Source organism: Pseudophryne corroboree, chromosome 12 (assembly GCF_028390025.1).
Source record: "Pseudophryne corroboree isolate aPseCor3 chromosome 12, aPseCor3.hap2, whole genome shotgun sequence".
In the NCBI taxonomy this organism is placed as follows: Eukaryota; Metazoa; Chordata; class Amphibia; order Anura; family Myobatrachidae; genus Pseudophryne; species Pseudophryne corroboree.
This window is the reverse complement of record NC_086455.1, coordinates 164,572,169-164,586,113: the sequence shown is the minus strand read 5'-3', so window position 1 is coordinate 164,586,113 and position 13,945 is coordinate 164,572,169. Positions and strand designations below refer to the sequence as shown.

The 13,945-nt window shown below is 52.2% G+C and overlaps 1 protein-coding gene across 11 annotated transcripts in view; it reads right to left on the bottom strand.

Moving 5' to 3' along the window:
• The window catches only part of TRIM9 (tripartite motif containing 9), a 91,351-nt gene extending 78,128 nt beyond the window's left edge, over nucleotides 1-13,223 (bottom strand). For 6 of the 11 annotated variants that reach the window (XM_063948413.1, XM_063948415.1, XM_063948414.1 and 3 more), the window contains exon 1: nucleotides 12,207-13,219. In XM_063948413.1, the coding sequence (XP_063804483.1) occupies nucleotides 12,207-13,022 (816 nt within the window). In that variant the 5' untranslated portion in view covers nucleotides 13,023-13,219. Of the gene's footprint in view, nucleotides 1-12,206 lie in introns of all 11 variants that reach the window. The other 5 variants (XM_063948418.1, XM_063948419.1, XM_063948416.1 and 2 more) reach the window with 3 other exon arrangements.
• Between the last annotated feature and the right edge of the window lie 722 nt (nucleotides 13,224-13,945).

Sequence of the window (13,945 nt, the reverse complement as noted above, 5' to 3'; positions counted from 1 at the left end):
CAGAATAAACTAGCTACGAGGTTCCGTTGCTGGTACTGGGGATAATCTGGAGTCAGAGGGATCCCTTTGTATGGACGCAAATAGCGAGTTTTAGCATACAGCCCATGTGCAGATGAAAATGTAGCCATTTTTCATATCCCTTTTCTATACTTGTCGCAACCCAGTTTCTGCCCGGCTGTGCCAACACAATCACATGGAGCGGCTCTGCCATATAAGTCCACCACTGGACTTATACGGCAGCACCCCTGGACTGGACTTATACGGCAGCACCCCTGGACTTATGGCAGCACAAGACAGCACCCCTGGACTTATGGCAGCACAAGACAGCACCCCTGGACTTATGGCAGCACAAGACAGCACCCCTGGACTTATGGCAGCACAAGACAGCACCCCTGGACTTATGGCAGCACAAGACAGCACCCCTGGACTTATGGCAGCACAAGACAGCACCCCTGGACTTATGGCAGCACAAGACAGCACCCCTGGACTTATGGCAGCACAAGACAGCACCCCTGGACTTATGGCAACACAAGACAGCACCCCCCTGGACTTATGGCAACACAAGACAGCACCCCTGGACTTATGGCAGCACAAGACAGCACCCCTGGACTTATGGCAGCACAAGACAGCACCCCTGAACTGATGGCAGCACAAGACAGCACCCCTGGACTTATGGCAGCACAAGACAGCACCACTGGACTGATGGCAGCACAAGACAGCACCACTGGACCTATGGCAGCACAAGACAGCACCCCTGGACCTATGGCAGCACAAGACAGCACCCCTGAACTGATGGCAGCACAAGACAGCACCACTGGACCTATGGCAGCACAAGACAGCACCCCTGGACCTATGGCAGCACAAGACAGCACCCCTGAACTGATGGCAGCACAAGACAGCACCACTTGACTAGACTTATACAGCAGCACTGGATTTATGGCAGCACAGGACACCACCACTGAACTGAAGCAGAAGACCGCACTGGAATGACACATAAGAGCAGGTCGCCACACCACTTTCCCGCACAGACACTGAGGAGACATGTCCTCTCGCTACACTCTCCAGGACTGGAGTGAAAATGGCGGCGACGCGCGGCTATGGAATCCAGAACCCACGAGAATCCGACAGTGGGATGACAACGTTTTGTCTCGTTCTGGTTTCCGAGTCTGGCGGGAAAACCCGAGCTGGCCTCATTCCTACTTTAAATGTGCCCTATTGAATGCATGCTATGCCTGTTTCAAACCAAGGGCTCTATTTACTAAGCCTTGGATGGAGATACAGTGCACAGAGATAAAGTACCAGCCAATCAGCTCCTAATTGCCATGTCACAGGCTGGGTTTGAAAAATTACAGTTATTGGCTGGTACTTTATCTCCATCCAAGGCTTGGTAAATAGACCCCTAAACCCCATCCATGATCTCGTCCTCCCAAACAACCTCACCCTAATGGCAAGAACAAAAACATGGCACACACATTCAGACACTGCCTTGTCAGCAGCCCTTTTACACAGCAATCCCCACGTCACGCACACCCCCAGGCCTGGAGGCAGAAAAGGAGGTGGAATTGGACTAATTTCTCCCATACTACCTACCTGCTCCGTCACTCATGTTCAAATCTTTCAAAGTGAATACTATACAGATTTTCCAGACCTCCTCTCTGTGCCCATGCAATCTATCCACTCTTACCTCATACTGTACCTACAGATATCTAATTTCCATCACTCTACAGAAGGCCTGGCCAACCTGTGGCTTTCCAGATGTTGTGAAACTACACATCCCAGCATGCCCTGCCACAGTTTTAGCCTTCCCTAATAGTAAAACTGTGGCAAAGCATGATGGGACTTGTAGTTTTACAACTGCTGGAGAGCCATAGGTTGGCCAGGCCTGCTCTACAGTAATGTTTATCCCTAATTTCTACATCCTCCCATACTGATCAGACAGTATCACACTGTAATCACACCACGGCAACAGTCATTGATGATGTGGCTCCAGCTATTCTATCTTTATGATGTTGACTGCTACCACAGTCGCGGCACACAAAACCAACACACCGGCTTTCCCTCAAAGCAGAACGTCATTTGGCAAAAAATCTCAGACTTCTGCAGACATACTGCTACCTCACACCTACCAACACATCACACCTACCAAATGCTCATGGACAAATGCCAAGCAGATATACTACCAATCTCTGATCTTACTTCAGTCTTCTGACCCCACATAACTACTTTATACTTTTCAATTTCTTCTTAAACCCCCATCCCTCTGCTCACATAACAGCCCAAGATCTTGCATATTACTCCAAGGACAAGATTGAGAAGATCCGACATGAAATGGTATGCTCTTCCTCAGCCAGTGACCCGCTCAGTTCCGTTCCCACACCCCCTGGCACCTTCTCCTCCATCGATCCCTCAAACGATGACGAAGCCTCTACACTATCCTTCTCCTCCAACACGGCTGAATTGACCCTCTTCCCTAACAAATCAATGCTCATCTCATCCTTAAAAAGAACATCTGTAATCGCTCCATCTCTCTCATTATTCAAATGTTGTTCATGCATGTGGTAATTATTTCCTATTCTGAAAAAGAAGAACAAGACAAATTCTGACCCAAATTCTCCCTCAGGAGAAAACTCTATCCCTCACCTTCCATGACCCTCCAATCTTCTCAAGTGACTTCCTCTCAAATGCCTCACATTCTTCCTCAAAGGACATATTAAACCATCTTCAGCCATGATTTCAACATGCAAAGGGTCATTACTCACTTCTGATTCTGCTTGACATCTTTCTTGAATCTGACACCACTGACCCTTAATTTCTCAGGTTTACATGACATAGGAAGTCCATTTACTAAGTCTTGGAGAGAGATAACGTACCAACCAACTAGGTCTTCACCGTTATTTTTCAAACACAGCCTGTAACATAGCAGTTAGGTTGGTACTTTCTCTCTCTCCACTTTCTCTCTCTCTAAGGCTTAGTAAATAGACCCCACAGTCCTTTCCTGGTTCTCATTATACCAATCTCAAACTCAAGCTTTCAAAAATGGCGCTGTTGACCGATCCACCAGCCAATAGCAGCTAATTACCGAAGATCTCTAGAGTCTAGCTCTACCGACAACATGGCAAGGTCCCCCAAAGATCGCTGCCCAGGTGTCATGCGTGACTGGGAATGTAACAATTGGCGTTAATTATTCGATTTCAACAAATCATATAAATTTTCATACCTCTGTATTGCCCCTTGTGGCCTAAGAAGAGACTGAGATTGGCTGTAACCTTTAGAGCCAAACGGGTGGTATTCCGACGGTCACATGACCTCCCCCAAATCCCGCCCCCTCACTAACCCAACGGTTGGCATGCCGACCAACAGGGATTATTTCCACTCGTGGGTGTACACGACACCCATAGAGTGGGAATAGAACCCATGACGCCACCGAGCCCGCACCTCCCCGCTGGTATGCTGCCGGGATCCCGGCTTCAGTATGCTGACCGGCGGACAGGAGACCATCGGTCAGCCATACCACACCCGAGTCAAACAATACATAAACTGATAGGCCTACTTGAATATGACACCAACAGAGATGTGCGACGGGCACCACATGTAAGTGAGTATTACCTCAACGGTTTAGCAGTAGACATTTAGCTACACTCCAAGAATGACCACTAAAGAAGCAAAGCATTGTGGGTTAATTCTAGACAAAGGGCTTTAGAAACGGATGGTTTATCATCATACAGTCGGTGTCTTGGATATACTGTATATAAAAACTTACTGCGCCTGTGCAAAAAATAAGCACTGTTATATTGTTTAAACGTGATAACATCTGGCAGCCTACACCCAGATTATGGTATATAACACAAGGCTGATAGAAATAGATTTGGCTTCAATGCAGAATGTGAGACTGCAATAAGTTGTTTGCTTGTATATAAATTAATTCTGAGTATCTGCTTAGAGATGGAAGGTGCCCCCCTGGCCGGATACTATTCTATGGTAAGAAGAGGACACATCTGCATTGCGTGATCACATAAGGTTGGGCAGTACGGATGGTGTAAGTGTTAGCATTACTGCCTCTACACTGAGGTCATGGGTTCAATTCCTACCATGCCCAATCTGTGTGGAGTTTGTATATTCTCTCCGTACTTGCGTGGGTTTCCTCCCACAATCCAAAAAATATACTGATAGGTTAATTGGCTCCACAAAAAATGAACCCTAGTGCGTAAGCGTGTGGTACAGAATATTGGGGGTAATTCAGACCTGATAGCTCGCTAGCGTTTTTTGAGCGCTGCGATCAGGTCAGAACTGCGCATGCGTGTGCACCGCAATGCGCAGTCGCATTGCACAGGTACAAAGCGGATCGCCGCTCAGTGATGGGTTTATGCAAAGAATTCATTCGCACGGGCAATCACAAGGTGACTGACAGGAAGAGGGCATTTGTGGGTGGCATCTGACCGTTTTCTGGGAGTGGTTGGAAAAACACAGGCGTGTCCAAGCGTTTGCAGGGAGGGTTCCTGACGAAAAATTCAGATTCCGGACAGGCTGATGTGATCGCAGCGTCTGAGTAAGTCCTGGGCTGCGCAGAGACTGCACAAGTTCTGTTTGTACCGCCCAGCTACACATGCGATCGCACACTTGCAAAGCGAAAATGCACTCCCCTATGGGCGGCGACTATCTGTTTGCAGCAGTGCAAAAAAAAACCTAGCGAGCGATCCGGTCTGAATTAGGCCCATAGACTGTAAGCCCCACTGGGGCAGGGACTGATGTGAATGGCCAAATATTCCCTGTACAGTGTTGTGGAATATGTGTGCGCTATATAAATAACTGGTAATAATGAACTCTAATTGCACTTATTATCTCCCACATAGATTATCTTCCCCGAACTAGAATTCGGACAATCCATTTTTAAAGCCGCGGCTAAACTAATTCTCCTCGTCAATTGTTCTCTCTGTATTGTTCTGTCAATCAGTCTCTTCATTGGTTGTTCTTCTTTAAACAAACTCAAATATTTGTACTAGTGGAATAGATACCATTTACCTGCGCGGGATACCGATTGTCAGGATCCCAAACAGCGGCAGCCCGTCCGCCAGAATTCCAGCAGCGGGGTGAGCGCTAGGAGTCCCCTTGCGAGCTCGCCACGTTGCGGGCTCAGTGGCTTGCTACAGGATCTATCCCCACTCTATAGGGGGTATTCAATTGTTTGAAAAGTCAGTTGGGTGTCTGTTTTTTCCTATCTAATAGACAGGAAGAAAGAGACACCCAACCGACTTTTCAAAGATTTGAATATCCCCCTATGGGTGCCGTGGACACCCACCAGTGGGAATAACCCTGGTGGGTCGGAATTACGACTGTCGAGATTTTGACGGTATCCTGAACGCCGAGCTCCAGACAGCCGGCATTTTAACTGCAACCCGTACATCTCCCCCCTATGTATGAAATCATTTCATGACTGTAGTTAAGGGAGCAAGGAATTTACTCAAAAAAAAGGTACAAAAAAAGTTTAATAGTTCTGGGAAAAATAAATCTATAAATATAAAAATGAACTTGGGCCAAAAAACAAAAAATATAAAAAGTTATTGCCAGCAAAACCAACGCAGTGTGAAAACAGGGAACGCGGCAAAGCCTCCTGAGGAGCAGTTTTGGCAGTAAAAGCTGGCAGCGACCGTCCTGACACGTGGACAGGTAGCGTGTGCGGTCTCTCTACAGGGGCAGCGACCACAGTCTGTCATTCTAACACATGAGGCTCCACTAATGGTATATATGTATATAGCAGAGTAATATACAGTGGACAGGAAGTATGCTATGGTGCCAGGAAACCTTTCCCACCTTGTTGCTGTGCGAGAGGCTCATCCATCTGAATTTATACAGCACAAAGCACCATTTGCTAACCCCGAAGAGTGAAATGGCTTCATCTGTAAACATGATCCAGCATTCAGCCGCCTGTCTGCATCTAAATCATTTCTGCCCCGATTACCTCAAAAAACAGGCGCTGCTTCTACAGGGCTAGATGTACCTCGATGGCTCTTTCATTGCACTAATAACTCTTTCCCTTAAGGTTTCTGCCGTAAAGCGGGCACAGTGGCCTCACACACAAGGCTAAGGTGACAGTACTACAGACAGCAGAGTACAGTGCAATGCGCCTCCTGCTGAAAGGGGTACACGGTCCTGATTCAGGTGGGTCAGTACCGATTTGAAGTTACTGTACAATAGTCCCTTGGATCAGGACCTCGATTCCAGGTGTGTGTCGCCGACTGTCACATTTCCCAGACCACCCAGCAGGTGCACAGGGGTATCACCAACTGTCACATTACCCAGACCACCCAGCGGGAGCACAGGTGTATCACCAACTGTCACATTACCCTGACCACCCAGCGGGTGCACAGGGGTATCACCAACTGTCACATTACCCAGATCACCCAGCAGGAGCACAGGTGTATCACCTACTGTCACATTACCCTGACCACCCAGCAGGAGCACAGAGGTATCACCAACTGTCACATTACCCTGACCACCCAGCGGGTGCACAGGGGTATCACCAACTGTCACATTACCCAGACCACCCAGCAGGGGCTCAGGGGTATCACCAACTGTCATACTTCCCAGACCATGCGGGGGGGGGGGGGGGGGGGGGGGGTATCGCTATTCAATTGTAGCTCAGTTCGGGTGCGATGGCTAAAGGTGTCAGCATTTCAGCTCGCACCCCCTGAGGGTGGCGACATAAAATGTGCAAAAGTGAGCCGTTTGGGCGCCCAAACTGCACTTTACACGCTCGCGCCCAGCACGTTGGTCGGGTTTAGCTGCTTTACGCAGCTAAACTGGACCTTTATGGGCGTGATCAGCGCAAAATAAAAAATTGAATTGCGCCCCGCGACCTCCCGTCACCTTAGACGGGAGATTGAGGGCACAAAACAATTGAATATCGCACGAAATATCAGCCAATCAGCTACCACCATGTTACAGGCTGTGTTTGAAAAATTATGGGATCTGATTGGTTAGTACTTTATCTCTCTCCACTGTTTGACACAACGCCTCCTGGGTGTGAATCCACTACGTACAATAGTGCAATACAAGGCACAATAGTTAGAGATCCACCTTACCAGTCTTACATAAGTTCCAAATTCTGAAAAAAGACCTAATAAATATGAACCATCGTATCTATGGTCAGAAAATATGGTGATAAACGCACCAGCCAATCAGCTCCTAACTGTTGATTAACTGGTGCGTTTATCACCTTGCATTTATCACTGGTTTATCACTTCCTTATGCCTTCTCCAGGTTAATACATCTGAGCATCATATATCCCAACACAGATCCTCATTGCTCAGTTTTTCAAACCCATTTACTAAGTAATACAATGACCTTATGCAGGTATACTTTCTAGGGGGCGGTTTTCAGGTTGCCGGCGGCCGGGCTCCCGGCGACTACCATACCGGCGCCGGAATCCTGACCGCCGGCATACCGACATCTTTTCTCCCTCTTGGGGGTCCACGACCCCCCTGGAGGGAGAATAGATAGCGTGGCACGCTTAGCGCGCCACCGTGCCCGCAAGGGGCTCATTGCGCTCGCCCAGCTGTCGGTATGCCAGCGGTCGGAATTCCGGTGCCGGTATGCTGGTCGCCGGGACCCCGACCGCCGGCAAACCATACTACACCCCTTTCTAGGTACCAATACACGTTATTTTCATATAGCAGAGTTCTGCCAAGCTCACAGTCCTGTCTCTGTATCTATGGTAGTTACAGTCATTGTGATATCCGTTCCTTTATTTCAGAGGTAACAGCCGGGTCACATAAGCCACAATCGTATTCTCTCATTGGGGTCGATTCAATTCTCCGACAGTTAAATAGCGCCGGGAATTAGCTCCCGTCGCTATTCAATTCAGCTCAAGTTAAGTCAGCGAATGCCCGTTCTCCCAGACTTAACAGGTTGATTTGTTGAGAGAACGGGCATTCTCCAACTTAACTCCCCGTCGCGATGCCGATTCCCGAATCAGCCGTGCGGGAGCACTTTTGTCGGATTTCCTCTCGCATCCCCCGGGGGTGAGAGAAGAATTCCCGACAATTGAGTGTCACTTGGTGCTGTATTGAATAGCACCGGGAGCTAATTCCCGGCGCTGTTCAACTGTCGGAGAATTGAATCAACCCCATTGTTTGATTCGGCATTATTCGGACAGCTCCGTGGCCGGATACACTTCCAGCATCAGCCGGCAGGTCTCCCCAGTACACTGCTCTGCATTGCAATCACCTCCTGCAGTCGTCTTCTTGCAGCTGTACACTGGGGCTTATACATGTATACAGTATGCTTGCCTCCCATGCTACGCCGATTTCACGAACGGAGTGGCACTTCAGCAAGAGCGCAACTACATACATATCCCTTACATGTTACCGCTACAGGCCCAACGACGGCTTCAAGATGCCCGATCTAGCGGACGGACCGTGATTAGTCTTATCAAATGCAAAATGTCACCTGTGCCTCCAGGCTGACTACCTGTCATTCTGCGAGCGACACCAGCCAGCGGCGAGTCCACGGGTCACGGTGATGTACTGACTATAATTGGTTCCATGGCGTAAGGCACTGGCCGCAAGACAGAGGGAAAATAAACAGGCTCGATGCAGCGCAAAATAAAGATATTCATAAACGACAAGATATAATATCAGACTGGTAAGCTAGAAAGAAAACATGTTACTGTAAACGCATTCCCTATCTTACATACAACGGAAAATGTTTCCTTTTCTAAGAACGAGGGGGCAAAAAAAAAAAAAACACGCTCACTAGCTGCAGACCAAACACAGTATTGATTAGGAGCGCGAGACATAGTAACCCCGGGGGAAGGCAGATTTCAATTATCACCTGAAGATGTATTTTCTTCAAACCAGAGGAGAGGGAGGGAGGGGCGGGTGGGGGGGTAGGCAACTGGACAATTTATATTCGTCATGTATTATTCATCTATCAGCCCCCAACCGCAGGGCTTCAGACGTGGTTTGGGAAACGACAAAGGGGAACGCTAGGCTGCAGCGCCTGCCTCTGCATCTTGCAGTGATTGATGGGGTGAGAGCCGGCGATGACTGATTATATAACGGCGTCTCCTGGTGCCAGGGGTGCGTCAATCCCCTGGATGATGCTGTGCCGGAGGGCCTTTGTGTATGTCAGGATCTACGCTGTAGGGACAATTACAGACTCGCTGCTTGCCAATGGGAATGCTGGGAATTATTCCTGTCCATCAAGCAAATCCCCGAACCCTGGGAGCAGATGCCGGGCTTAAATCGAGGAAAACTTTACTATGCATCAGCCAGGCTGTAACTCTAAGGCGGCAGCGGTGGTGGGTTATAGGGGGCCTGGTGATAATATTCCCCTATATAATAAATGTATGTTATTCAGTATATGCCAGAAATATATGAAAGATAGGCAGTCAGTACACAGGATATCGGTCTCTTATCACCTATTCGGTGCTGGCGGTGGGTGTTCTGCTCTTCATCAGGCAATCACCAGTCACCGCCTCCTCTATGCATCATTCACAGTGACCTCTTATCACCTCATCAGTCCCATAGAGCACGGCTTATAGGGCACAGCGTCATGTATGGTAACGCCGGCGACCTGGCATAAACCCCTGTATACACGTATCACGGCAAAGGGCCGCAGGGCACGCCACAGCCGGGTACAATAAGGGTGTACATGCGACACAATGCCCTGTGATGGCAGACGTACATCATCCTCGCCATGCTATCAGTCTTATTCCCTGAAAATCACTTCTGTCTGGATATCAGGCAGTAAAGTGGGTGACACATTTGCCTTGGCATGAGTACACATATACTATAGCTATATACTGTAAGTTACAGGGTGGCCCATGCTGGCACATGGAAGTGTCTGCTCAGGGATAGAGTAGGGGGACCTCTCCCCATGCGTTGCTTCCTAGCCCCCTCATCCTATGCATTTTACATATAGCCCGAGCCTGGCCACTGGCTAACTCATACTGGAGACATGATACATGGCATTACTTAGTGACAGATATTTATAGGTAGGCCACTATCCCCCACTGCTCCATAGCCCCCATCACCCCACGCATGTTACTCACAGCCCCCAATCCTTGTCATAGACCATAGATGTCCCCATCACTAGAGGGCTGTGTATGGTGCCCCCATGCCAGTGGCAGAGCAGGTATCACTAGAGGGCTGTGTATGGTGCCCCCATGCCAGTGGCAGAGCAGGTATCACTAGAGGGCTGTGTATGGTGCCCCCATGCCAGTGGCAGAGCAGGTATCACTAGAGGGCTGTGTGTATGGTGCCCCCATGCCAGTGGCAGAGCAGGTATCACTAGAGGGAGGTGTGTATGGTGCCCCCATGCCAGTGGCAGAGCAGGTATCACTAGAGGGCTGTGTATGGTGCCCCCATGCTAGTGGCAGAGCAGGTATCACTAGAGGGCTGTGTATGGTGCCCCCATGCCAGTGGCAGAGCAGGTATCACTAGAGGGCTGTGTATGGTGCCCCCATGCCAGTGGCAGAGCAGGTATCACTAGAGGGCTGTGTATGGTGCCCCCATGCCAGTGGCAGAGCAGGTATCACTAGAGGGCTGTGTATGGTGCCCCCATGCCAGTGGCAGAGCAGGTATCACTAGAGGGCTGTGTATTGTGCCCCCATGCTAGTGGCAGAGCAGGTATCACTAGAGGGCTGTGTATGGTGCCCCCATGCCAGTGGCAGAGCAGGTATCACTAGAGGGCTGTGTATGGTGCCCCCATGCCAGTGGCAGAGCAGGTATCACTAGAGGGCTGTGTATGGTGCCCCCATGCCAGTGGCAGAGCAGGTATCACTAGAGGGCTGTGTATGGTGCCCCCATGCCAGTGGCAGAGCAGGTATCACTAGAGGAAGGTGTATGGTGCCCCCGTGCCAGAGCAGGTATCACTAGAGGGCTGTGTATGGTACCCCCTGGCAGAGCAGGTATCACTAGAGGGCTCTGTATGGTGCCCCCTGGCAGAGCAGGTATCACTAGAGGGCTCTGTATGGTGCCCCCTGGCAGAGCAGGTATCACTAGAGGGCTGTGTATGGTGCCCCCTGGCAGAGCAGGTATCACTAGAGGGCTGTGTAGGGTGCCCCTGTGCCAGAGTAGGTATCAGAAGAGTGAGGTGTGTATGGTGCTCCTATGGCAGAGCAGGTGTCAGTATAGGTAGGTATGTACCGTGCACCTCATGCCAGTGACAGAGCAGGTATCAGCAGAGGGAGGTGTATATGGGGCCCCCCCATTTAGGTGGCAAAGCAGGTATCACTATAGGTATATATGGTACCTGCTCTGCCACTGGCAAGGGGGGCATCAGCATAGGTAGGTATATAGGTTGGTGCCCCCCGTGCCTCAGTACAGGTAGGTGTATAGGTAAGTGCCCCCCATGTATCAGTACAGGTAGGTGCCCCCCATGTATCAGTACAGGTAGTTGTACAGGTAGTTACACAGGTAGGTCCCCACCCCCATGTATCAGTACAGGAGGTAGGTACACAGGTAGGTGCCCCCCATGTATCAGCACAGGTAGGAGTATAGGTAGGTGCCCCATGTATGAGGACAGGAGGTAGGTACACACAGGTAGGTGCCCCCCATGTATTGATACAGGTAGGAGTATAGGTAGGTGTCCCCCTTGTATCAGAACAGGTAGGTGCCCCCATACAGGAGATAGGTACATAGACAGGTAGGTGTCCCCACGCATGAGTACAGGAGGTAGGTACACACACAGGTAGGTGTCCCCCCCATGTATTGGTACAGGTAGGAGTACAGGTAGGTGCCCCGCATGTATCGGTACAGGTAGGTGCCCCCATACAGGAGGTAGGTACACAGGTAGGAGCCCCCACGTATGAGTACAGGAGGTAGGTACACACACAGGTAGGTGCCCCCCCATGTATTGGTACAGGTAGGAGTACAGGTAGGTGCCCGCCATGTATCGGTACAGGTAGGTGCCCCCATACAGGAGGTAGGTACACAGGTAGGAGCCCCCATGTATGAGTACAGGAGGTAGGTACACACACAGGTAGGTGCCCCCCATGTATTGGTACAGGTAGGAGTACAGGTAGGTGCCCGCCATGTATCGGTACAGGTAGGTGCCCCCATACAGGAGGTAGGTACACACACAGGTAGGTGCCCCCCCATGTATTGGTACAGGTAGGAGTACAGGTGGGTGCCCGCCATGTATCGGTACAGGTAGGTGCCCCCATACAGGAGGTAGGTACACACACAGGTAGGTCTCCCCCTCACCTTGTGCAGCTTCCACATCGCCCCCAGGGCCTTGACCTCATGGCTGCCGTGCTTGCCCTCCTCCAGGCACTGGTAGCAGACGGGCATCTTGCACTGCACGCAGTACATGCTGTGGTTCTCCAGCTCATGGTCGGTGCAGGTGGAGATCTTGCGGGGACTCAGCCTCCGGCTCACCCTGCCCTGGGCCGGGGGCAGCAGGCGGTGCTTGGCCAGGGGTCCCCGGGGCGGGTGGCAGCGCAGGCGGCAGGGCTCGCAGTAGAAGACGTCGCACTGCTCGCACATGACCGTGGCCTCCTTGGGGCTCTTCTCGCACAGCTGGCAGCGGAGGGCGGTCGCCTTGCTCTGCTGGTAGCGCTCGATCACCCCCTCCAGCACCCGGTTCTTGGCGAAGCCGCGCAGCCCCCGCTCGTCCAGCAGCAGGGAGCGGTGGCACTGCGGGCAGGTCAGGCACTGGTGGCGGCCCGGGGGCAGCAGCGCCCCGGACGAGTGGTGGTGCGGCGGCTGTGCGGGCGGCATGCTGGGGGGGAAGACCCGCACCCCGTTGGGGGACTTCTGGCAGGGGGTGGTGGGGGCGCTGGCGAAGCCCCCGTACGAGCCGTAGCCGCTGTCCGCCTCGCTGTACAGGCTCATCTTGTCCAGGTCCAGGTAGTCGTAGTCGGAGAGGCCGGAGGCGCGGCGGCTGTGCGGGGACTCGGTGTCCGGGGTCTGCACCAGGATGTTGCGGGCGCAGGACAGGCACAGGCTGTGCGAGCATGGCAGGATGATGGGCTCCCGGTAGAAGGAGCCGCACACCGGGCACTTCAGCTCTTCCTCCATCGCTACTGCCGCCGCCGGTCGCCCTGTGCCGCAGACTCGGGTGTGCACGGTGCAGTATCACTGCGGGAGCAGCCGCCGGGGAGAGGGGGAGTGGCGGGAGGACCAGCACAGCGCGCCATTGGCCGGCGCCTCCTCGCCCTGCGCGCCCATTCGCCTGGAGCGTGTCAGTCACACAGAGGGGGCGTGGCCTAGGGATGCTCCACAGCCTCCTCAGCATCCATCCTCAGTCACATCATCCTCGGCTGCTGAGGAGATGGGTTACCAGGGCGATAGTCACCTACACACACACCCCACAGTACCCAGCCTGACCTGCCCACACACACCCCACAGTACTCAGCCTGTCCTGCCAGTGCCACCCACACACACCCCACAGCACCCAGCCTGTCCTGCCCACACACATCCCACAGCACCCAGCCTGTCCTGCCCACACACACCCCACACTACCCAGCCTGTCCTGCCCACACACACCCCACAGCACCCAGCCTGTCCTGCCAGTGCCACCCACACACACCCCACACTACCCAGCCTGTCCTGCCAGTGCTGCCCACACACACCCCACAGTACCCAGCCTGACCTGCCCACACACACCCCACAGTACTCAGCCTGTCCTGCCAGTGCCACCCACACACACCCCACAGCACCCAGCCTGTCCTGCCCACACACATCCCACAGCACCCAGCCTGTCCTGCCCACACACACCCCACACTACCCAGCCTGTCCTGCCCACACACACCCCACAGCACCCAGCCTGTCCTGCCAGTGCCACCCACACACACCCCACACTACCCAGCCTGTCCTGCCAGTGCTGCCCACACACACCCCACAGTACCCAGCCTGTCCTGCCAGTGCCACCCACACACCCCCCCCCCCACAGTACCCAGCCTGTCCTGCCAGTGCCACCCACACACACCCCACAGCACCCA